The 24,608-nt window shown below is 47.9% G+C and overlaps 1 protein-coding gene across 6 annotated transcripts in view; it reads right to left on the bottom strand.

The window, feature by feature from the left end:
• Positions 1-1,400: 1,400 nt before the first annotated feature.
• Positions 1,401-24,608, bottom strand: part of LOC116459469 (protein HIRA) — a 113,584-nt gene continuing 90,376 nt past the window's right edge. For 4 of the 6 annotated variants that reach the window (XM_032140103.2, XM_032140106.2, XM_058431012.1 and 1 more), the window contains 7 exons: positions 23,658-23,806; positions 21,215-21,376; positions 20,554-20,612; positions 20,084-20,189; positions 18,334-18,456; positions 17,694-17,857; positions 1,401-2,281 (listed from right to left, as the gene is read on the bottom strand). In XM_032140103.2, coding sequence (XP_031995994.1) covers positions 1,848-2,281; positions 17,694-17,857; positions 18,334-18,456; positions 20,084-20,189; positions 20,554-20,612; positions 21,215-21,376; positions 23,658-23,806 — 1,197 coding nt within the window. In that variant the 3' untranslated portion in view covers positions 1,401-1,847. Of the gene's footprint in view, positions 2,282-14,449; positions 15,564-15,664; positions 15,754-17,693; positions 17,858-18,333; positions 18,457-20,083; positions 20,190-20,553; positions 20,613-21,214; positions 21,377-23,657; positions 23,807-24,608 lie in introns of those variants that run through there. The other 2 variants (XM_032140104.2, XM_032140107.2) reach the window with 2 other exon arrangements.

Below are 24,608 nucleotides of genomic sequence, written 5' to 3'. Positions count from 1 at the left end.
ACACACACACACACACACACACACACACACACACACACACACACACACACAAACTATTCTGGCTTTATTTGGCATGCACACATGCCTGGGTCTCATCCAGCCACTTGACATCCGAGTGAGACATGGAGTGGAATGGCTGCTAGGCCAGAGATCAGTGGTCAGTTACCCCAGCCTCTGACTCCAAGTCCAAGGCTCCTTCCCCAGACTCAGAGCCACACACTGGGTGGTGGTGACGAAGATCATGACCCAGGAGTGGGTGGTACTCAGCCCTCACTGTGCTTAAAGATTCTGTGATTCTGGCCGGGCGCGGTGGCTCACGCTTGTAATCCCAGCACTTTGGGAGGCCGAGGCAGGCGGATCACGAGGTCAGGAAATCGAGACCACGGTGAAACCCCGTCTCTACTAAAAACACAAAAAAATTAGCCAGGCATGGTGGCGGGCGCCTGTAGTCCCAGCTACTCAGAGAGGCTGAGGCAGGAGAATGGCGTGAACCTGGGAGGCGGAGCTTGCAGTGAGCCGAGATTGCGCCACTGCACTCCAGCCTGGGAGACAGAGCAAGACTCCATCTCAAAAAAAAAAAAAAAAAAAAAGATTCTGTGATTCTATTTCTTCTCCTGTAGATCAACGTCTGGATCACTTTCTAATAAAATTCCAACTTTGCTGATAATTCTCCAATATACCCAAGACTGTAAATACTGATTTCCTTTCATGAAATTGTCCAAACAGCTGCAGCCCTTGGTGCCCACTATGATCTGGACCTGGGGCACAGAAAGACCAGAACCATGAACCATGACTCCTCACTTGGGAGATGACGTGTGCAAGGTGCTTCATGACCACAGAAGTGAACACTCTACACTGTGAAATGAATTTCTGCATGGAGGGTATATTAGGGTTCTCTATAGGGACAGAAGTAATAGTATATATATGAAAGTTTATTAAGTATTAACTTACACAACCACAAGGTCCCACAATAGGCCGTCTGCAGGCTGAGGAGCAAGGAGAGCCAGTCCGAGTCCCAAAATTGAAGAACTTGGGAGTCCGATGTTCGAGGGCAGGAAGCATCCAACATAGGAGAAAGATGTAGGCTGGGAGGCTAAGCAAGTCTCTTCATGTTTTTCTGCCTGCTTTATATTTGTTGGCAGCTGATTAGATGGTGCCCACCTGATTAAGAGTAGGTCTGCCTTTCCTAGCCTACTGACTCAAATGTTAATCTCCTTTGGCAACACCCTCACAGACACATCCAGGATCAATATTGTATCCTTCAATCCAGTCAAGTTGACACTCAGTATTAACCATGACAGGGGGGAATGGGATGACACAAAGGACCCCTTCTGGCTCTCATGTTCTGTCACTATCTACTTCAGGAGAGAGATGCACAGTGTGGGGAGGATGAAAGTTAGAAGGAAAAGGCAAGAGAAATCAGGAGGGTTTGGTATTCAATGCGTGTTCATTTATTTTACACTTACAAAAGAAATCGCCCACCCCTTTGCCCCATTCCCCCAAAACAGTCTCTTTTTACAAACATTTAAAAATTAAAACCAAATGAAGATAGACAAGTTAATTTCAGTACAATTATTTTTCAGTGTAGCTGTCATAATTAGAGTTTAAATTTCCTACAAGTGACCAATGTCCAAGTGACTTATAGGGAAATCCTGATTATCGGCCAAAGGAAGTTCAATATTACAAGTTAGCAAATTCTAGTACAAAAATAGTCCGTGTGTTGGAACAGCTTTCCTTTTATATAGGTCTCAGGTCAGTCTGCTGTAATACCTAACGCTTCCGGATTCTCTCTCACAAATGGCTCAATCGTCACTGCTGAAGCAGCATGGCGCCTGCAGCAGCAGGGGCTAGTGTCCACCTTGGGGCCGTGCTGGAGACGGCAGGCCTGGGACTGCCTTGCTGGCCCCAGGGCACCTGGGGAGATCTCCAGCCCTAGCTCCGCATGGGGGGCTTGGAGGGAGGGACGAGCTTCCCCCTCCTGAGGCAATGTCAGGCCCAGGACACAGGGCACATCTGCCCAGGGAGCTGGGCTGGTGCAGGACAGCACATCTCCTGCCAGTGTCTCCTCCCTCTACAGCCTGGTCAGGTGAGAGGTGGTCCTGCACATCATCAGTGGCGAGAGTGTGGCCCTGCCCTTGCCGCAGCCAGGGCAGGCAGGGGCAGGCTACTTGTCCCTCAGGATGTCGAGCTGTTCCTGACACTCGGTGAAGAGGCGCTGGAATCGGAGGTTCTGCCCGATGACTGGTAGCAGCTCCTTCAGCAGCTCCCTCTTCCGTAGACCCTGAGGACACAGAGTGACAGCTGAGTGCAAGTATCAGAGAAGGGACCTAGATTGTGGGGACTTTCCTGGCCTGGCAGAGAACCTTGTGTCTGCTCATGGGAGAAGGAAAGAACAATTCCTCTGCAGGTGAGAAATTGTGAGAGAGCTGTGGGGCAAATGTGCAGGATGAAGTGGCAGGTGGAGTGGGAGCAACACAGTGTGGGGATAAAGGAGGATGAGGCCAGTGCAGGGTCTGCTCCTCCATCTGTGGGCACAGCCACTGCTGACCTTATAGTGACTGAGCAGTTCCCTGACCATCCAGGGCAGGATGAGAGTAGAACATCAAGGCTAAGGGTCAGGTGGCTGGCCATTCAGAAGGGGCTGTTCCCTAATGCTGATATTTGCCAGGGGTTTGAGGTCAAGCCCCAGGGCAAGGACGCACCTGGGGGGCAGTGACTGCCTTTAGTTTTCCAGCAACACAAATGAGGTGCCAGTATGCCCTGATGTGGAGGATGTTCGGATGCTGACTAAACTATGCTTAGTTGCCCAAACATCCTCCACGTCAGGGCATATTGGCACCACAGTCTGAAACAAGCATTGCCAGTTGGGGTCTCTGCTGCACAGACCAAAAGAGCAGACTCCTGAGCAGCATGGCTGCTCCAAAGAGAAAACTACCAGCCAGACAACTTTAACACTGGACGAGAAGGCCTAAGATCTTGAATTAACGGTGACAGATACACCTGCAACAAGTCTAGAAGTGACAGTAAAGAACAAGTGTAAATATTAGGTTTGAGTAACACAGAAGTTGTTAGAGATGGGATAAGCAGGAGAATGGCTGCTGTTGATGACCAAGTTTGATGGAGGAGCAGCTCACGCTCCAACAGGGAGGCTCTGACACCAGAGTGCCGTAGTCAGAACAGAGATTGTATGGATTTGCAAAGCCTGAAATGTTTACTATCTGGTCCTTTACAGAAAAGTTTTGCCAACTACTAAAATAGATCATGTTTTCTAACTAAAATAATTGAGTAAAACTCATGGGTCAAAGGGGAATTATAATTAAGTGAAATTAAAAATGACTTACAAGAGAATGGTAAAAAAAAAAAAAAAAAAAAAACACAAAATACTCCAAAAGTGGTGAGATTCAGCAAAAGTGGGCACTTTAGAGGCATTTAGAAACAACAGCTTATACTGTATTAGAGAACATGAAAGAATGACAAGCCAAGATTCCAACCTAAAGCCATCAGGGGAAAGGAAAAAAAAAAAAAAGACTAAAGAAAAAAAGGACATGAGAAAAAAACATTTTTTTAAAAAAGGAGATAATAAAAATTGAAATAAAATAGAAAACAAAGATTTAATAGAGAAGATTTATAAAAACAATTTATTTTTTTGAGACAGGGTCTAGCTCTGTTGCCCAGGCTGGAGTGTAGTGGTGCAATCATAGCTCGCTGCAGCCTCAACCTCCCAGGCTCAAGTGATCCTCCTGCCTCAGCTACCCGAGTAGCTGGGACTATAGGTGTGTGCCACCATGTCTGGCTAATTTTTATATATTTAGTAGAGCGGGGTTTCACCACGTTGGCCAGGCTGGTCTCAAATTCCTGAGCTCAAGTGATCTTCCTGCCTTGTTCTCCCAAAGTGCTGGGATTAAAGGCATGAGCCACTATGCCTGGCAAAAGTCATTTCTTGAAAAGACTAATGGACAAACGTCTGGCAGGATTAATCAAGAAAGAGAGAGAAAGCTTAAAGAAATAATATTAGAAATAAAAAGAGACATAACTACAGATATAGAAGAAAGAAAAAGATATGATTACTGTCAACTTTACGCTAAGAAATTTGGACATTTACAGAAAATGGAGAAATTCCTAGAAAAATATAATTTATCAAAACTAGCTCAAAAAGAAATAGCAAGGAAGAGTTAATTATTACCACAAAGAAAACATCAGGAATACTATTTTAAAACTGACATCAAGGATGAGATTTTCTCTTTGTCTTTCCTTTCCCACAGTTTGACTAATGTGTCTCAGTGCAGGTTCCTTTGGGATTTTCCTACTTAGAGTTCACTGAGGCTCTTGTATTAGTAGACCCCCATCTTTCCTCAAATTTGGAAAATTTCAGCCAGTATTTCTTCAAATAAGCTCACTACTCCTTTCTCTCTCTTATACTTCCAGAACTCCCATTATGGATTCATGGGTATACTTGGATGGTGTCTGATAAGTCTCTTAGACTCTGTTTGCTTTTCTTCATTCTATTTTCTTTTTGTTCCTCGTACTTGATAATTTCAAATGACCTATTTTCAAGTTTGCTGATTTTCCCTTTTGCCTGTTCGAGTCTGCTGTTGAACCCTACTAGGGAAACTTTTCAATTCAGTTATTGTATTTTTAAACTCCAGATTTCTGTTTAGCTCTTTTTTTGGAATTTCTATCTCCTTGCTGATACTCTCATTTTCTTTTTTTTTTTTTCTTGAGATGGAGCCTCACCCTGTCGCCCAGGCTGGAGTGCAGTGGCGTGATCTCGGCTCACTGCAAGCTCCGCCTCCCGGGTTCACACCATTCTCCTGCCTCAGCCTCCCGAGTAGCTGGGACTACAGGTGCCGGCCACCACCCTGGCTAATTTTTTGGTATTTTTAGTAGAGACGGGGTTCCACCATGTTAGCCAGGATGGTCTCGATCTCCTGACCTTGTGATCTGCCCGCCTTGGCCTCCCAAAGTGCTGGGATTACAGGCATGAGCCACTGCACCCGGCCCTCATTTTCTTCATATATAGTTTTCCTGATTTTGTTTAGTTGTCTGCATTCTCCTTGAGCATTTTTTAAGACATTTATTTTAAAGTCTTATGTCTGACGGGCACGGTGGCTCATGCCTGTAATCTCAGCACTTTGGGAGGCCAAGACAGGCAGATCGCTTGAGGCCAGGAGTTTGAAACCAGCCTAGCCAACATGGTGAAACCCCATCTCTACTAAAAATACAAAAATTAGGCCAGATGCGGTGGCTCACGCCTATAATCCCAGCACTTTGGGAGGCCGAGACGGCTGGATCACTTGAGGTCAGGAGTTCGAGACCGGTCTGGCCAACGTGGCAAAACCCCATCTCCACTAAAAATACAAAAATTAGCCAGGCCTGACCTCAGGTGATCTACCTGCCTCGGCCTCCCAAAGTGCTGGGATTAAGGCATGAACCAACGCACCCAGCAGTCCTTTTACTTTTAAGCCATTATGTTATTACATGTAAGCTGGGTTTCTTATAAGCAGCATATAGCTGGTTGTTTTTAATTCTAATCTGATAATCTATGCCTTTTAGACTTATATTTAATGATTATTGATATATTAGGGTTTAAATCTACCATCCTATGTATGTTTTTCTGCCTTCTTTTGAATGAATTTATTATTTTCTATCATTCCATTTTATCTATTTGTTAGTTTTTTAGCTATGATTCTTTTTACTGCATTGGGATTTGTATGTGTATGTGCATGAGTTTTATTTTTTGGTTTTGGTGGTTGCTCTAAGGCATATAACATACAGTATATGCTTTTACTTATCATAGTCTGTCTTCAAGTATTATGGTATCACTTTGCATAATGTGTAAAAATCTTTTAATGGTATACTTTCATATCCCCACTCCTGGCCTCTGTGATACTGCTGTCATGCCACTTCACTTCTACATATGTTATAATTACAAACTACATTTTCATTACTTGGCTTAAAAAGGCAGAACTTTTTGACTTTTTTTTTTTTTTTTTTTTTTTTTTTTGAGACAGGGTCTTGCGCTCTGTTGCCCAGGCTGGAGTGCAATGGCGTGATCTTGACTCACTGCAGCCTCTGCCTCTCAGGTTCAAGCAATTCTTGTGTCTTAGCCTCCTGAGTAGCTGGGATTACAGGCATGCGCCACCACACCCGGCTAACTTTTGTATTTCTAGTAGACATGGGGTTTCACCACGTTGGCCAGGCTGGTCTCGAACTCCTGGCCTCAAGTCATCTGTCCATCTCGGCCTCCCAAAGTGCTGGGATTACAGGCGTGAGCCACTGCGCCCAACCAGAACTTTTTTACATTTTGACATTTAGATGAACACTTTTGACATTTAATTCTTAACCCTTTGGAGGTATATTTTTATGAACTGAAGATCTACTTTTACTTAGTTACATATAAATAACTGGTTTCCCAAACTCCATTTATTGAATAGCCCCCCTATTTTCCCCACTGTATCTGTTTTGTCTTCTCTCTCATATAGCAAAGTGTCTAAATTACTCCTGCTTCAAAATAAACCCAAATATCTGGTAGCATAGTGAATGTCTTAACTATTCTTGGCTTTTTACTGCTCCGTATAAATTGTAGAATTAGCTTGTCAAGTTTCACTGAAACCTCTAGTGGGCATTTGATTAGAGTTGCATTGCGTCAGTAGGTCTATTTAGAAATGGTTGGCGTCTTTTATTGTACTGCACTTTCTCATCATTTGTCCAGGTTTTCTTTAATGACTTTAAGTAAACGTTTATAATTCTTAGCATATAGGCTATGTACATCCTTTGTTAGATTTATTCTTAGATACTTTATAATTCTCAAAACAGACAATCTTGAAAGTGGCAAAAGAAAAGTGACTCATGAGAGGGATTTGAAGTTTGTGAAGAACTACACGTACAATTGCTGGCTTAAAGATGGAGGAGGCAGGTGGAAAGCTAACAAGGAAATGAATTCTGCTATTCCAGTAACAACTGAGCTTGGAAGAGGACTTTGAACCCTAGGTGATCTCATCTGGCCAATAATTTGAGTAGAGAATTCAGGAACCATTGCACTCCAGCCTGGGCAACAGAGTGAGACTCTGTCTCGAAAAAAAAGAGTCAAAGACATCTATCCAAGGACCACTGTCAAATTCAACCCACAGAGGAAAACATCTTAGAAGGATGGATTTATGCTGATGATTTGGTGTATATGATTATGTAAATAGGAACTAGAGACAGAAACAAAGTTCAAGAGATTTGTGTTCTATCACCGATCTTTAATAGCAGGGAAAACAGGCAAGTACGCTATAGTTCTGAATTACTCTATTCCCTTTCTATTGACTTAGGAACTTGTCTTTCTACTCTTTTTTTTTTCCTCAACTGGAGACAGTGCTTTAAAATTCTACACAATAGCAGTGCTTCTTTCAGCTTCTGGTAGCCCTAGGCACCAGTGTACTCACTTCTGAGTACACTTAGAGCTGAGCCTCTAAGACTCAGCTCCATTACTTCCACTCTGCCAGGTGGCTGCACCGACCCCTCGAGATTGAGCTGGGTGCCCCTGGGAACACCTGCTGCTCCTCTGTTGGAGCAATAATCGAAGCCACTTTCATTCCCCATAAAAGCCCTCAGCTCCCGCCCTTTCTAAGTAGATGACTTACCCTGTTGTTCATTGCAAAAGCACACCAGGAAGACTGAAAGAAATCATGGATCCTTTGAAAGAAGTGGCAGGCTGCTGCAAATTCCACAAGACAGGTGAAAAACTCTGGTGCTCTCTCAAAAGTGCCACCTCCTGGCTGGAGGCCAACTAACTCAGGACATTACAGCAATTCGTAACAGAACAACCCTGCTCCAAGGAAGGAGAAAAACAACAGCTAATTCCACTGCCTGCAACATCCTTTCTAACCAGTGGTCCTGAGTGTGTCCACGTTATGACTTCACTGGTAGCATAACCAGCATTTGAGAAAGCCTGCACACTAAACATATCTACAAACAACGACTCTCACAGAGTCTACTCCATTCCCCTTGCCCCACCACCACAGCAGGTGCTGGTATCCACAGCTGGGAGATCTGAAGATGGATCACATCACCGGGTTCTTTGCAGACATTCCCCAGCATCGGCCCAGAGCCTGGTAGCCCCGCTGGGTGGCTAGACCCAGAAGGGCAATAATAATCACCACAGTCTGGCTCATAGGAATCTCCATCCCTAGGGGAAGGGGAAATGCACCAAATCAAGGGATCACCCTGTGGGACAAAATAATCTGAACAGCAGCCTCTGAGTTCCAGATTTTTCCACTGAAGTAGTCTACCCAAATGAGAAGTAATCAGAAAAGTAATTCTGGTAATAATGACAAAACAAGGTTCTATAATACCTCCAAAAGACCACACTAGCTCCCCAGCAATGGATCCAAACCAAGAATAATAATTACAAAGTACATTTTCATTATTTGGCTTAAAAAGGCAGAACTTTTTGGCTTTTTCTTTTTTTTTTTTTTGAGACGGAGTCTCGCTCTGTTGCCCAGGCTGGAGTGCAGTGGCGCGATCTCGGCTCACTGCAAGCTCCGCCTCCCGGGCTCATGCCATTCCCCTGCCTCAGCCTCTCCGAGTAGCTGGGACTACAGGCGCCCGCCACCACGCCTGGCTAATTTTTTGTATTTTTAGTAGAGACGGGGTTTCATCGTGGTCTCGATCTCCTGACCTTGTGATCCGCCCGCCTCGGCCTCCCAAAGTGCTGGGATTACAAGCGTGAGCCACCGCGCCCGGCCTCTTTTTGGCTTTTTCTTTTTTTTTTTTGATATAGGGTCTCGCTCTGTTGCCCAGGCTGGAGTGCAGTGGCATGATCTCTGAATTGCCAAAGAATTCAGAAGGCTGATTATTAAGCTACTCAAGGAGATACCAAAGGTGAAAATCAACTTAAAGAAATTTTTAAAAATATATAGGATATGGATGAAAAATGCTCCAGAGAAATAGATATCATAAAGAAAAAATCAAAAAATCAAAAATCAAAACTTCTGGAAATGAAAGACCCACTTAGAGAAATACAAAATGCACTAGAAAGTTTCAACAATAGAATCGAAGAAGTAGAAGAGAGAACTTCAGAATTCAAAGACAAGACTTTGAATCAGACAAAAACAAAGAAAAAATAATTTTTTAAAAAAATGAACAAAGCCTCCAAGAAATTTGGGATTATGATAAATGGCCAAACCTAATAAGAAGAATAAATGGTGTTCCTAAGAAAAGAAATCTAAAAGTTTGAAAAACGTATTTGAGGGAATAGTTGAGGAAAGCTTCCCTGACCTTGCTAGAGATCTAGACATCCAAATACAAGAAGCTCAAAGAACACCTGGGAAATTTATCACAAAAATCATCACCCAGGTACATAGTCATCAGGTTATCTAAAGTCAAGACAAAGGAAAGAATCTTAAGAGCCGCAGCTAACATCATACTTAATGGTAAAAGACTAAAAGCTTTTCCTTTAATATCAGGAACAAGAGAAGGATGCCTGCTTCCAGCACTAATATTTAACGTAGTATTAAAAGTCCTAGACAGATCAATTCGGCAAGAAAAAGAAATAAAAGGCAACCAAATTGGGAAAAAAGAAGTAAAATTACCTCTGTTCACAGATGACATGATCTTATATATGGAAAACCCTAAAGATTCAGCGAAAAACTACTATAAACAAAGCAAAACATTCTGCCTGCCTGTGGTACTAGGAAGAAGCTGCAAGAGGACTTGCCCTCTGGCCTAGAGCGACAAAGTATTATTGATATTTCCTCACCCTTTGGCTCTCAGTAAAGGATGGTTTTCTCCACTCTTTCAGGATGCAATGTACAGCTCTTTCTACGGCCTGCAACACACAGCTTAATCACCACCTCTCTGGCCACTGCCACAGGTCTTACAGCAGCAGTCCCCAACCTTTTTGGCACCCAGAACTGTTTTTTTTCATGGACCAGTGGGGGAGGGGAAGATGGTTTCAGGATAAAACTGTTCCACCTTAGATCATCAGGCATTAGATTCTCATAAGGAGCACACAACCTAGATCTCTCATATGTGAAGTTCATAATAGGGTTTGTGCTCCTATGAGAATTTACTGTTGCTGCTGACTGGTCTGTGGCCCAGGGGTTGGGGACCCCTGTCTTACACTGAAGACCACAGCAAAGGGAGGCTTCCTAAGAGCAGGGCCTGGCTGGGGAGGCTGGAGCCAGAACAAAGCCCAGGAGCCTGAAAGGTGGTTGCTTAGTGACCCAACCTTCTGCTTCTCATTTTCCTCCTGTGCATACTGAACCATGCAAAGGATCCTTGAAGTTGAAAGAAATCTGAACCTTTGGCGTTCCTGTGGTGCACTGGCAGCTCAAATCAGAGTATATAAAGAGCTCCTATAATATATATAGAGTTCCTACAAACCATTGAGAAAAACAAATGGCAACAAGTATTTCAACAGATAGTTCAAAAAAAAGGGAAACACAGGCGGCTCTTAAGCATGTGAAATGATGCTCTCCTAACAAGCCTTCTTGGGAGGGCTGCTGAGTCAGCATGGCTGGTTGGAAGTCTACCCTCCAACCACAGCTATATTTTCCCAGTTATCTGAAGGATCAGTTCCACTTGAATGACCAATTCTCACCATAAGTGTTGATAAATAAGGCCGGGCGCGGTGGCCCACGCCTGTAATCCCAGCACTTTGGGAGGCTGAGATGGGCTACTGCATTCCACACTCCAGCCTGGGTGACAGAGAGAGACTTCATCTCAAAAAAATAAATAAATAAAATAAAAGAGTGTTGACAAATAACCCCAAGAAGAGCACAGAAGGCTCATGCTCACTCATCTCCTCTGCCCCAATATCTAGATGAAAAGACAGTAAACATACAGAAAAAAAGGAACAAATTCAGAATAGTGTTGAGATCAGGAGAGGACCTGGCAGAAGACACCGGGATTGGCTATGTCTATGTCTGCTCTAAATCCTCTTCTCTTACATATTCTTTGTACAGAGGCAGAAAAGCTGCTCATTTTTCCAGCCTCCCTTGCAGTAGAGGTGGGTGCCCAAGTGATTTAATGGTTGCCTGTGAGGCACAGCCTAGTTTCTGGGAGAGCGTTTCTTTTCTGATCAGAGGGTGAATGTTGCTGTTGCCAGATTTCTCCTGTTCTCTCTCCTTCCCTGATCTTGGACATGGAAGCCACCTTGTAACCATGAGGGAAGGGCTAGGAGACCTTTAGAGAGGGTGGTAAGCGGGTGGTACATACTGACAGGTGACTCTGGGAGGGGAACCACAGATTCTCTTAGGCAGAGCCTCAGTGAAGTGTCCTGTTTGGAGTTGGTAAGAACAATCAGCAGGAAGGAGGAGAGAAGAAGAAATCATGGCCATCAAATGGTAGCCTGTTTGTGGCTCCTTCTGTCTATACCACCATGGCCCAGAGTGCTTACTTTCAGGCTGAGAAAGAGAACTACTATGGTTAGCTTTGGCTGGCATCTTGGGCTAAGGCTGACAGAATGAAGCTCCACAACCTGCCCATGAGGGGGACTCATTGGGCAGGTGTCTGCCTGCCTCCCACTCTAGTAGATGGCTCATCGGCCTGTCCTGGAGGTGAGATGTGCTAAGCAAACAGCTGTACTCCTGAAAAGGAAACCTGAGGCCACTACAAATCTGGGTCCTTCACTTGTAACTACAACCTGATAACCAAGGATTTCCAGATAGGGTAAAATAAAGACCGCAATGAACAAATCAAAGATTGAACTCAGAAAAGCCAGATAATTCAAGGAACAAATTATTTTAGAAAACGTTAGCATCTGTAGCTGATATCTGAGAAGATATCACAAGCCTTTCCTTCCATTAATAGACCATGCAATTCAGAACAGCCTTCCTAACTGACAACAAAGAAAAAAAGGTGGACAAATAGCAGCAAACTTCTGACAGCTAATGTGTTAATGATAAATGACTGAGCCATGTTGTGGGGAAGACAGAAATCCAAAGAGGGATGCCTTTGCTTTGGAAATATTTATCCATGAGGAAGAGGCTAGGCAGAACTTCTATCAAACTTGAGGGCCTGGGTTGGGAGCGGTGGCTCACGTCTGTAATCCCAGCACTTTGGGAGGCCGAGGTGGGTAGATCACCTGAGGTCAGGAGTTTGAGACCAGCCTGGTCAATATGGTGAAACCCCGCCTCTACTAAAAAAATAAAAATTAGTTGGGCGTAGTGGCGTGTGCCTGTAATCCCAGCTACTTGGGAGGCTGAGGCAGGAGAATTGCTTGAACCCAGGAGGTGGAGGTTACAATGAGCTGATATTGTACCACTGCAATCCGGCCCAGGTGACAGAGCGAGACTCCGTCTCAAAACAAACAAACAAAAAACTTGAGGGCCTAGGGGGACAATAGCAGGGTCTAGGGCCATGTTAACTTACCCCTCCTGTGTCCTGGTATTCCAAAGTTAAGGCAACCTAGAATAAGTGTCAACTGGAAGTAAACTAGCCTCTATACCAGCTAGCACCCAGCTTTGAGTTCCAGGCAGCCTAGAAAACCTCAGTCCCTGAACGGGATCATGGCGTCCCTACAGTGCTACTGGCAAGAATTTGGCAGAAGCAAATAGAAGTGTTCTGTAGAAGAAGATAACATCATCTTAGGCTTCAAACTATTTCTACAATAAATTTTTCAAATACTATGTCCACCAGACAGTAAAAAATAACCAGGTACATAAGGAGATAAGACAATCTGAATCAGAAACAGCAGAAATATTTATAGGCAACGGAAATAGATCTGCAAAGGCTCCCAATACTAGAATTATCAGACATAAAACTTTAAAATAACTAAGATTATTATGGTAAAGTAGATAAAAGACTAAATTAAAAACCTGGTGAAGAATTGAAAGCATGAAAAATGATACAGCTGATTTTTTTTTTTTTTTTTTGAGACAGAGTCTCACACTGTTGCCTGGGCTGGTGTGCAATGGCACGATCTCGGCTCACTGCAACCTCCACCTCCTGGGTTCAAGTGATTCTCCTGCCTCAGCCTCCTGAGTAGCTGAGATTACAGGTGACCGCCACCATGCCTGGCTAATTTTTTGTATTTTTAGTAGAGATGGGGTTTCACTGTGTTGGCCAGGCTGGTCTCAAACTCCTGACCTCATGATCCCACCCCCTTGGCCTCCCAAAGTGCTGGAATTACAGGAGTGAGCCACCACGCTTGGCCTTTTTATTTTTTATTTTTTAAGATGGAGTTTCGCTCTTGTCGCCCAGGCTGAAGTACAATGGTGCGATCTCGGCTCTGCCTCCTGGGTTCAGGCGATTCTCCTGCCTCAGCCTCCCGAGTAGCTGGGATTACAGGCACATGTCACCAAGCCCAGCTGATTTTTTTTTTTTTTAGTAGAGTTGGAGTTTCACCATGTTGGCTGGGTTGGTCTCAAACTCCTGACCTCAGGTGATCTGCCCATCTTGGCCTCCCAAAAGGCTGGGATTATAGGCATGAGACACCGCACGTGGCCTGATACAGTTGATTTTACTTTTTTTTTATTTTTCCTTTTCTTGAGACAGAGTGTTGCTCTGTCTCCCAGGATGGTGTGCAGTGGTGTGATCTTGGCTCACTGCAGCTTCCTCCTCCCGGTTCAAGCAATTCTCCTGCCTCAGCCTCCCCAGTAGCTGGGATTACAGGCATGTGCCACCACACCCAGCTAATTTTTATATTTTTAGTAGAGACAGGATTTCAGCATGTTGGCCAGGCAGGTCTTGAACTCCTGACCTCAGGTGATCCACCCATCTCGGTTTCCCAAAGTGCTGGGATTACAGGCATGAGCCACTGTGCCCGGTGATACAGCTGATTTTAAAGAGAGAGGATATTACATCTCTCAGATGATGGGGAAAATGAAAGGGAAGAAATAATCGAATAGGAAAACCGAAGAAAATCACTGGTCTCTGTTTCTATTTCCACAGAATGAATGAGCTTTTTGAATCTTCAAAACACCAAGATAAGATCCCAAAGTACTTACAAAGCAATGGAAATTAGATGTACAATAGATTTTTTAGCAGTAACACTGGATGCAAAGTCTATGGAACAATGCCTTCAGGGACTTAAGGGGATTTGACTTTGAACCCAGGATTCAAAGTACCTAGTCAATTAAGGTACACCACAGTCAAATTTAAGAATGGAATAAAAAATTAGGCCTCTGTACACACCAAGGCCTGTGAGGGCTGACCCTCTGGACTTTTTGATGTCAACTCCTTTCACCCTTCTGCTACCATCCCGTTGGGCTGTTCCTTTTAAACTCCAAGCTCTCCCACCTCAGGCCTTTGCACTTTCCCTCTGCCTGGATGTTCTTCTCCCAAATATATGCATGGCTTCATCCCTCACCTTTTCTGGTCTCTGCTTATCTGTTAGTTTGGCCTTTTTTTTTTGAGATGGAGTCTCGCTCTGTCGCCCAGACTGGAGTGCAGTGGTGCGATCTCGGCTCACTGCAAGCTTAGCCTAGCCTTTCTTAATTGCCCAACATGAAATACCATCCTGCCAGTATTCTATATCTCCCTGCCCTTTTAATTTTTTTCCCACGGCATCCATCACCACTGAAGACACTACAGATACCTCTTCTCATTTGCTTAGTCTGTCTCTCTCCATAAGAAAGCAGATCCACGAATGCAGGAACTCACTCTGCCTTACTCACTGCTGCATACCCCATGCCTATAACATGCCTGGCCAGGGGAGATGCCCCATCAGTAATTGCTCAATGATTGAATGAAGCTGTGAGCTAACTCTTAGATCCTTACCTTCTCCCATCCCCCACCAACCTGTTCCCTTCTTGATTTAATGAATGGTTCTGGCATCCATTTTTTGCAGCTGAACCTGGAGGTGCCACATGTTCATTATGCTCTTTCCTTCCACATCCAACCACCCATCAAATCTTACTGGTTCTGCCTCCAAAATACATCTTGAATCTGTCTCCTTTCCCCTCTCCATGGCCACCACACTGATCCAAGTCACCTTCATCTCTTCCTGGGACTGTTACAGAAGATACTCCCTGATTGTTTTTCTATTTTAGTTCATGACACCTCTGCGCCAACTCTGCCTAGAATAAAACGCTAGCTCCTGTAAAGGTCTCTGTGGTCCACCTGCATCATTTCACACCACCCTCTCCTTTTGCCTTCTATGTGCCAGCCACAGTGGCTTCAAACAGATCAAGCACTCTTTGCTTTTACTCTCACTTCTACTAGGAAACACTTTCTCCAGGTCTCTGTATGGCTGTCTCACTCTTCTTGGGTTTTATCTGCAGTGTCCTCTCGCAAGGCCTTCCTGGTCACTCCTTCCCAGGCACTCTCATCTGAAGACCCTGCTTACTTCCTTCTTAGTCTGAATCTAGTCTGAAAATATTTTGTTGATCTAAATGCCTCCCTGCTTATGTGTGCATCCCTACCAGACCGAGCTCCACGAAGACAGGGAAGTACCTTCCGTCTTTTGTCTTCACAACCAAGCCCAGAGCCCCTGCAGGCAGCCTCTCTCAGCACAGGCAGGTGGCGGAGCACTCCGTGGCTCCTGATGTCCAGGGCCCAGCTCCTGCCAGGTTGTGGAGGGCCGGCATGTCACCCTCTCACTGATGCTGGGACCTGAGGCTGGGTGCTGGAGAAGTCTAACGGGACACAATTTCAAAGCACTTTGGCTTATTTAAGAAATCTCCACCTTCACGTTTCAAGAAAGAATTCTTGCAGCAACAATGAAAGCAGCACCTACCACTACTGTTGACTCCCACTGGCTTCCAGTGGAGTAGTGAACTGGACCCAGTAAGTCCTTGCATATTTCTCGAAGTCGGTATTCAAACCCTAATTATAGAAAAACAAACAAACAACAACAACAAAAAAAAAACAAAACAGAAATAGGAACACATTACAAAAAGAAATAAAAATCAAGAATATGTTGTTGTGTCTATCAAATCAGAATAAACACATGCGTATTTTATTGCCTACTATGGGCAAGGCGCCCCTGCATGTCTCTCAGCGTGGGGCACTGAGACCCATAATCACAGATTTTCACTCACTTGCTCACTCCCTTGACATCTGTAGTACCTCCTGTGTGTGTTGGGCCCAGAGGAAAAACGAGATGTGGCCAGTTCTGTGATAAACTCCTTAAGGTGATGGGAAAATATGGGAAATTGTGGGCTGGTGAGATCTGTCTTTGAGAAGATGGGCTGGCAGCTGGTGTTGAGAGGAGGTCAGGAGGGTGGGACGGCCAGCCCGCAGGAAGTAAGAGATGGCAAAGGCATGACTGAAGAGGGGCAACTGAGTGGAGGGGGCATAGGTCCATTAACTCAAGGGTTATGGGCACCACCCAGTAGGGCTGCTAGAAAGGCTGGAGGTAGGGTGTCGGTGTATGTCAGCACTTGGGGCAGCTAAAGCAATAGGGAATGGATTAAATTGTCCAAAGAAAAGGGTGGAGTAAGAGAGATGAAACTGGAATCTGAGGAATTTTGGAAGTGAATGGGGTCCACTTTTACACTAGATTCCTCCTTTTACAGCCAAGGAAACAAGGGACAGAATGGAGGGTGGGTAACTGGTATATGGACACTGGAACAGGCATGTGGAATATGGAGAAAGAGAAGCAAACAGCAGAAGTGATCCCAAGATGGGTGGCGGGGCTGAGAGGAGGTGGGGACTTGATGCAGGGCATCAGAGCAAGTCCCAGTCAACAACCAGGATGAAGCAAACCAGAGTGGAGTAAGAGGAGGGGCTCCCAGGGAAGACGTGACTAGAGCACCACAGGAGAGGTATGAGGGCCTGGGAAGGCTGAGTATTCAGAAAAGCTGGGGACCACACATAATGGCAACCACATAGACCTGGTGGGAAGAGTAAACATCAAATTCATCATCGCAGTCTGCAGGGAGGGAGGGGAGGCTTCGAGCTGATCAGTAATATTTGCTGTCGTTTACAAGTGTATGTACACACACATACATATACTCGTATTTACACAGCCAGAGGCACATGTGACGTGTTAGTTCTGGGAATTACATTCGTGAAGGTCTGATTATGATTTTCTCTGTCTTTTCTGTACTTAAATTTTTTTCTAAATTATAATCAAAATGGGGAGGGTGATGACAAAAATAAAGCAAAAAGGCCAGGAAACTGCACAGAGAGAGCTCTGGGAGGGCCTGCCCCATGCCGCACCCTGAAGGCTGCACTCAAGTGGGAGGAAAAGTTGGTAAGGCTATTGGAGTCACCGTGAGGACAGTGCAGCCACCTCTTCCAGCGCACCTGGCTTTCTGCAGGGGAGGCAGCAGAGTGAGCGCTCTGGCGGGAAGTGCCAGAAATGGAGGGCCTCAGTAAGTGCAGGACATCAGGCAAGCCTGTCCAGGGCAGGAAGAGCTGGGAGGAGGAAGAGAACCACTGCTACAAGATGCCCTCACTGATTAGCAGCACTGCCAAGGTGTGGTGCAGGGCAGGAGCCAGAACATAGAATCTGCTCCTTCAGGCCATGTCTTTCCACCCACGCATCTATTCCTCCGTCCCACTGCTTCTCTGCGGGAACACCCTCAGGGCCACTCTATTCAGAGTCTCAGAGCCTATAAGGAGCTGGGTGCCTGCCGAGCTGCCTTGATTGCAGCTCAGGCTGGAAGGTAGAGGCTGCTGGGCCCACCTAGTTGATGGGAGAGCAGCAGGCTGGGATCTGGGCCATCAAATCTTTTCCCTGATTTCACAGGGACTAAGCCAGGCCTGGGAGGATAGAGGGGCAGAAGGAGAAGGCTGCTCAGGGCTGCCAGGAGCCTCACCTTCGTTTACGAGGTACCGTGCGTAGAGGAGGAGCCAATGGCGGTACTCGTGGCTGGACTGCAGGGTGAGTGCTGCTGCCACCTGGTTCTCTAGGTAGGCCAGGGTGGTCTCTTGCTGCACCACATGAGGCACGGAGAAGAGCCGGGCAGCCTGCCTTCCCGAGCTGCAGAGACCAGGAGAGTTTCCATGATGAGGCAGCAGGCACTACACAGAGTCAGGAACTGCCCCCATGTGTAACAGGCAAGGAGCTGGCAGGAGGCAGGAACTAGGGCTGCCAAGGCCTCCCGTCCACTAGCCAGTCTGTTGGCAGATGCCAGATCTGTTGTCTGCCCATCCCCACACCCCAGCCATGTGCCTCCTGGCACCCTTGGGGTATCTCACCCAGCACCTGCCATCTGGGCCCCTGAAGTGACAGGGCCAGTGACTGCTGCCCTCAACCCCAAGATATTACCTGATGCAGGACCACTACCCTCAGCACCCCTAGTCTGTCCTGCCCAGCTTGCCTGTGCTGACCAGCACCTGGGGAACAGGCGAAGGGCAGGTGGAGACTAGGCCTGGGTAGGGACTGTGCATGCACTGACCCAGGCACTTCCCCAGGGCAGGACTAAGGACAGTGGCCATGGCATTCAGGTCACGTACTTGGAGGTGCGGCCCTGGATTATGGCTAACGGTCCTGAGCACAGCATGGCGTCCTGGGATGGCAGGCTGCTCCTAAAGTCTGCACACTGAGCCAGTGAGTCCTGCTTGTCAGAAACCAGGTTCCTGGGGAGGCAAAGGCAGGAGAAGAGCTCAGGAAAACCAAGAGATCTACCAGAGGAGGCTGGCAAGGAGGCCACAGAGAAGCAGCCCCTGCCGACACAGAAAGCCAGCAGAAGCTGAGCACCCCTGCACTTCCGCACAGGCGCCTATCACTGACAGGTTTCATGGTAATGGGTCTGAAAGATCATTGTTCCAAAGGAAAAATGAGTGAGGCGAAGGCTGTGGATAGGGCCCTTGCTGGGAACACTTCAGCTCCGTATGTTGGTTCCTGATGACTGCAGGCCTCTGTGTGCAGTGTGCTCTGATGCTCGGCTCAAACACTGCCATGGTCTGCCCAGGGGCCCACGTGGCCTGGGCCCTGTAGCTGGCGAGCAATGCCAGGCCTCTACCTGCCTATATTTCTACAACTATCCCAGACTGGCAGTCCTTCCACCTTCTCTGGACCCTTCTCATCCTTGTGAAGAAAAGACTCTTCACACACTTTTAGAACAGCTAGATGTCTTTGTAAATGTGTCCAAAATACAAAGATGCCTATAGAGAGTCAATATTTCTCTTCTTAAATAATCAGCTTATTTCCATTATTACAGCAATCATATACAATAGACAACATTTTGCAATTTGGGGGAGCAGGCGGTGGAGATTTTTTTTTCCTTTGAGACAGGGTCTTACTCTGTTGCCCAGGCTGGAGTGCAGTAGTGTGATTACAGCTCACTGAAGCCTCGACCTCCTGGGCTTAAGGGATCTCCTGCTTCAGCTTCCCAAGGAGCTGGGACTACAGATGTGTGCCACTGCACCTGGCTTATTTAAAATTTTTTTTTTTTGTTTGGTAGAGACAGGGTCTCACCATGTTGCCCAAGCTGGTCTCAAACTCATGGGATCAAGCCATCCTCTCAGCCTGCCATAGCGCTGGGATTACAGGTGTGAGCCATCGCACCCAGCAGATTTTTTTTTCCAAATTCAAGAAAGAAGTCTCAGTGTGAATGTAGACTTTTGCATGGCAGTTCTTAACAGAAAAGGGGCTAGAGGTAGCAAGCTTTGGTTCTTAAGGATCAAATGTATAGATGGAAGAAAAGAACTTGGAGTGGCTGGAACACAATGTGCATAATTCACGTGTCTGGGTTAAGAGCTCTGATGTATAAATTATTTTGCAAGTACAAAAAAGGGCTCCAAATTCCTGAGTGGACAGAGGAAAAGTACAGACCATCATGCCTGGGTAAGTGGATGAGCATCCTTACTAATTCACTGAGGAAGTCTGAAGTGCTTACTAACCTCACAGAAATTGACTAGTCCTGGTAAGGCTCTTGTAAAGCCCACTCATCTATGCTCATCGTGGCTAAGCGGGCCACAGCAAAAACCATAAAAATTTTGGGGCTTTTTCAAAAAGTGCCTCCTGAAAATAATGCAGGAAGACAGTGCTCCTGCACATAGGCTCTGAGGGCAGAGGCCATAGGCTGCAGTGTCCTGCTGGGACAGGGGAGCATGCACAGATAGTCAATGCAGCCTGCACTCCAGGGCCTGACTCTCAGGAAAAGCAGGGCTAGGCAGCCCTGAAGGCCACGACCCTTTGCTCTGCTGTCTAGAGCAGACAGACACTCTTCCAGGGAATAGGGCTGGGGGTCAGCTTGCTTACCATGTAGAAAGTGACGGATTAAAGCAGTACGCCTTCCCATCGGACAGGTTCATTACTGGGATTCCATGCTGCGTCAGCAAGATCTGTGATACCGTCATATCACTTCCTGAGGACAGCACGGGAATGAGTTCGGGGTGTGTTCTGATCAGCAAGTGTTTTCAAACATATCAAAGGAGAAATCTGTACTCTAGGCTCCCACAGTCCCAGCAGCAAATGCATCAACACTGTCTTGGCAAATAGGGAGGGCAAGCCATTCTCCTTGCCACACACCAGGCTTTTGTCAGCTCTTGGGGACCCATTCAAACATGCCCCCAAAAAGTGTGTGTCTCCTGCAGCGTAACTGCACCTCCTGCCTCACTGAGAGCCCTGGGCTGAGGCCAGAGCCTGGCTCTCTGAGCAGGGCCCTTCTGCAGCGTCAGACATGAACTTGGGCCCCCAAAGGAGTAGGGACAGCCTGCTGCCTGCATTACCTGCCAGGATGGAGTGTAGAGACTCTTCTTTCACCACAACCACCTGTCTGTGAACATCCCTAGGAGGGAGACAGGGAACAGTTTACTCACTAACCCAGGTAAACACATCAGAGTGTGCCTCGGCCGCTCAGACACCCTGGCCCTACTGCATGCGCCCCTAACCCTGGTCTCTCCTACTGACAGGGGCTCTGGGCTACGAGTGGCTTCTGCTCTCCATGTGCCACTACACTCCCTCTGCATCAGGCTGCAGCACAAAGCCCAGGCAACAGAGCCATGGGGAACCCTCAGCACCCACACCACTTTGCGGGGGAAGCCAGGCCACAGCAGCCACATCAGGAACATGGCCCCACACTGCCAGCTAAGACTCCATTTCTGATGAATCCCGCATAGGACCCTGGCAGTGCAACTGGTCGCATGGGCTGCTCCAGTAAGGAAATAATCGAGCAGGCAAGCTGCCTCCATCCCCCTTGCACACCACCCCTCAGCCCTCAGCCTACCCAGGGCACCCAACACAAGCAATATCACTAACTGCTCAGGGCCTCTTCTGGGGCCTGATGGCCAGCCTTGTCCACTGCCTTCCCTGCCCCTGCAGTGAGGTGGGGCCTATACAGCCCTGTCCTGCCCTGGCTGGAGCCCACCCCACCCTGTGCCTGCCTCTCACCAGACAGAGAGTGTGGCTGCAGCGGTGAGCGCCATGACGTAGGAGCCTGTGCAATGCAAAGTAGAGATCGGGGATGGCAGGAGGATGGGAGAGAGGAGACGGCGACCACAGGTGGAGAACACTGACAGCATCCTTTTTTCACAGGCGACACACACCACGTCACTGAGAAGGCAGAGTGGGGGCAGGTGTCATGGGGGCTGAGTGCTGCAGCCAAGACAGTAGCCCTGGAAGTGTGGGCCTTTCCTCTGCCTGGGCCCAACAAGGGCCTCCCCTGAGCAGGTACAGCCAGAGGGGAAGGTGGATTGGGTCAGGGTGGGGCTGGTGGGGCTGTTGGAGCCTCCCTGAGATCTTGGATGAAACAGGCTTCTGTCCTATTTCCACAGGCTGCCCGCACTTTCCTGAGCTCATGCTGATGCTGACCAAGGGGTGTGGGGGCTTTGGAGAGCCAATGGCTCTGATGATCACCCAGGAAACATGCCTTGCTCATCAGATAAGGCCACATAGTACCCACAGGACAGTCTCCTGGCTGCAACTAGTCAGACCAGTCCTGAGAAGGTCTCTAACAAGGCAGGATAAGAGAAGTGCGGGGATGACAGCATGCACCTCTGTGTCCAGGACGCTGTCTGGCTGGTGTGGGAGATGTGTGTCGCTCCCAAACAAGGAGTGCGTTACAGAACAGTCTGGACACTGTCCAGCTTCTCCCGAGTGACCACCAGGCCCCTGGGTGGGCCCTGCACAAGCAGGCTGCTGCCTTCCCAGAGAGAGCCCCCTAAGGCCCAGCCACAAGCCCAGGGTGAGGCTGGAGCTCAGACCCCAGGCAGCGGTAGCAGATGTGCAGCCAGTACAGTGAGATCCTGGCCACAGTAGGCCACCCAGAGCCCCGCTTTGTGTCACTTCTATCCTGCTGAGCCAGTCACCCCAGCAGGCTCAAGGAGGTCAGTTAAGGAAGGAGCTCTGCCAACTGCCTTCCTAATGAGCCACTGTTGCTACTGGCTCCAAAAAGGGAGAGGCAAGTGAGATGCTTTTGTTTACAAATGTTTACTTGGAGAGTATGAATCAGAGAACACTCTAAGCAGCACGGGCAACAGGGAGCTCTCTGCAGTGCTGTGACTGAATTATTTTTTCTGAGACAGAGTCTCAGTCTGTCACCCAGGCTGGAGTGTAGTGGCGTGATCTCGGCTCGCTGCAACCTCCGCCTCCCCAGTTCAAGCTATTCTCCTACCTCAGCCTCCCAAGTAGCTGGGATTACAGGCACACGCTACCACACCTGGCTAATTTTTGTATTTTTGGTAGAGACGGGGTTTCAATATGTTGGCCAGGCTGGTACTGTGACTGAATTCTATCTGCCCATCTCTGGTGGTCAGAGCCTGCCTCAAGCCAGCCCACTGCGAAGAATGCCATCATTTTTGGGCTGTAACACTGGGGAGCAGGTCTGCAGGCTGGGCCTGAACTGGGCAGGACTAAGCAGAAGGAGAGGTCCCAGGTGGTCCAGCAGGCTTGCCCCACAGCTCCATGTCACTGTGGGAGAGGCTGTGCTGACACCCCTTAGCCCTCAGCTGGGCAAGCCACCTGCCTTGGGGGGAGGGACAGAGAGTGGGAGCCTGTGGCAGCATCTGACACACAGGTGCCTGGGACTGGGAGTTTAACTGGCTCATCCGGAGGGGAAATTTGAGGGAGGAACAGAACAAACAGTGGGGTCCCCTAGGCCTAACAACACAAAACTCACTCAGGGCCCACAAGAATTGTGGTCTAAGACCTAAGGCCATGTGCTTCGACACAAGTAAAAGCATTTACATGGGACCTCATGGCAGATGATTAAGGGTGTAATTATGATGACTGTATCTGGTCCTGACTGGGATGCTACACCAGGCAGGAACCTGAGGAGAAACACTGGTTCCCCTTCCACATTGAACACAGGCAGGGACAGGGCTCACGTACAGTTCCAGGAACCCAGGGGAAGATACTCGGTGACTAATCACTGAATCAAGGACCCCCTCACAGTGCAGAATCTGGAATGGGCTGGGATGGGGACTTCAGGGACAGTCAGAAATCCATCCTGACCAACTTGGATGGAAATCTGGGATCCAAAAAAGGAACCAGCCCAGGTCAAAGTGAGCCAGGCACACCTCAGCGTGGAACTCGAGACTTTGGGGATCTGGCTGGACAAGGGAATCAGGCCATCAGGTTCAAAGCTTGGCCTGGGTAACCCTCAAGGGCTCAGTTTCCCCATCTGTAACACAGGGATACTGATGCTGACCTTGCTGGGTGCTGCAGGGACTGAGATGACAAGCACATATGCCCGGCCTGGAGTGAAGCCTGGTGTGAGCCTCTGTGGGAGCTGGTGCTCCCAGGGTCGTGCACCTCCCCTAGACAGGCCCAGGCCCAGAATGATGGCATGTGTGCCTGTGTCACCTGGGCCGGCTAAGGGCCTGCTCACCCTTACCAGCTGCCCGCAGCAGTGAGGATCCGGCTGGTGAGTACCGTCTCCCACTCCTTCCCTTCCCGGTTGCACTTCAGGCGGCTCAGCTTCACGCCCCCCACCACTGTCACTTCATTCTCCACCTCAATGTACATGGAGGGATCGGAGCTGACCTGGATGAAGTAAACACATGGGTCTGCTCAGACAAGGGCCGCAGCCCCAATGACATGCTCCAAGGCTCTGCAGCCTGGGGCCCCAAGGCAGCAGCAGGATACAGAGACAGACTGGCTGGCCAAGAGAGGAGAGGGAGGGCAGGTAGGGCAAAGGGGCTGAGCAGGAGGCCCAGAGGGCCAGACATGTGGGCCCCAAGGCAGGGAGAATGCTGGGAGCTGGTTTCTACCCTGTCATCTGTGTAGTTGAACAGCCAGAGAAGAGAAGCAGTGCCAGGGTTAAAGACGCCAAAATCTCCCAACCCTGCCACTTCATCTCACAAGGGAGTAACGTGCCCAAAAGCACACTGCAAAGGACTGAGCTGGGAGTGAGACTTGGGTTTCTAGCCTCCTACCTGAAGAATCTTCAAAGATGGCAGTGTTTGGCAAGATTAGAGACCGTGTCAGTGCTTGGAGGGAATGTTTAGAAAACCCCCAAAGGGATTCTCCAGTTCCTTTGGTGGTGAGACTTGGTCTGCTCAACTGAGACTAAACTGGCAGGGGTGTTTATGGCACAGCATGTATGAGAAGCACCTAATTCAGTGTCTGGCATCAAATGGGCTCAGCCACACACGTGTGTGGGGAGCTGACCAACAGATTTTCCCTATGGTAAAACAGGCAGAACCACCAAACAGTCTGTGCTTGTGTGGCCACTCAAGTGGGTGAGCTGGGCCGAGGGCCGACTGCCCCCTTCACAGACCCAGAAACGACAGTCCCAAGCAGTGCTTGGAGGGGAAGACACCTAGGGGAAGGGCTGGAGGAGTTT

Source organism: Hylobates moloch, unplaced genomic scaffold, assembly GCF_009828535.3.
Source record: "Hylobates moloch isolate HMO894 unplaced genomic scaffold, HMol_V3 SCAFFOLD_19, whole genome shotgun sequence".
Lineage (NCBI taxonomy): Eukaryota > Metazoa > Chordata > Mammalia > Primates > Hylobatidae > Hylobates > Hylobates moloch.
Note: the sequence above shows the minus strand (reverse complement) of the source record. Positions and strands in the feature narration are given on the sequence as shown.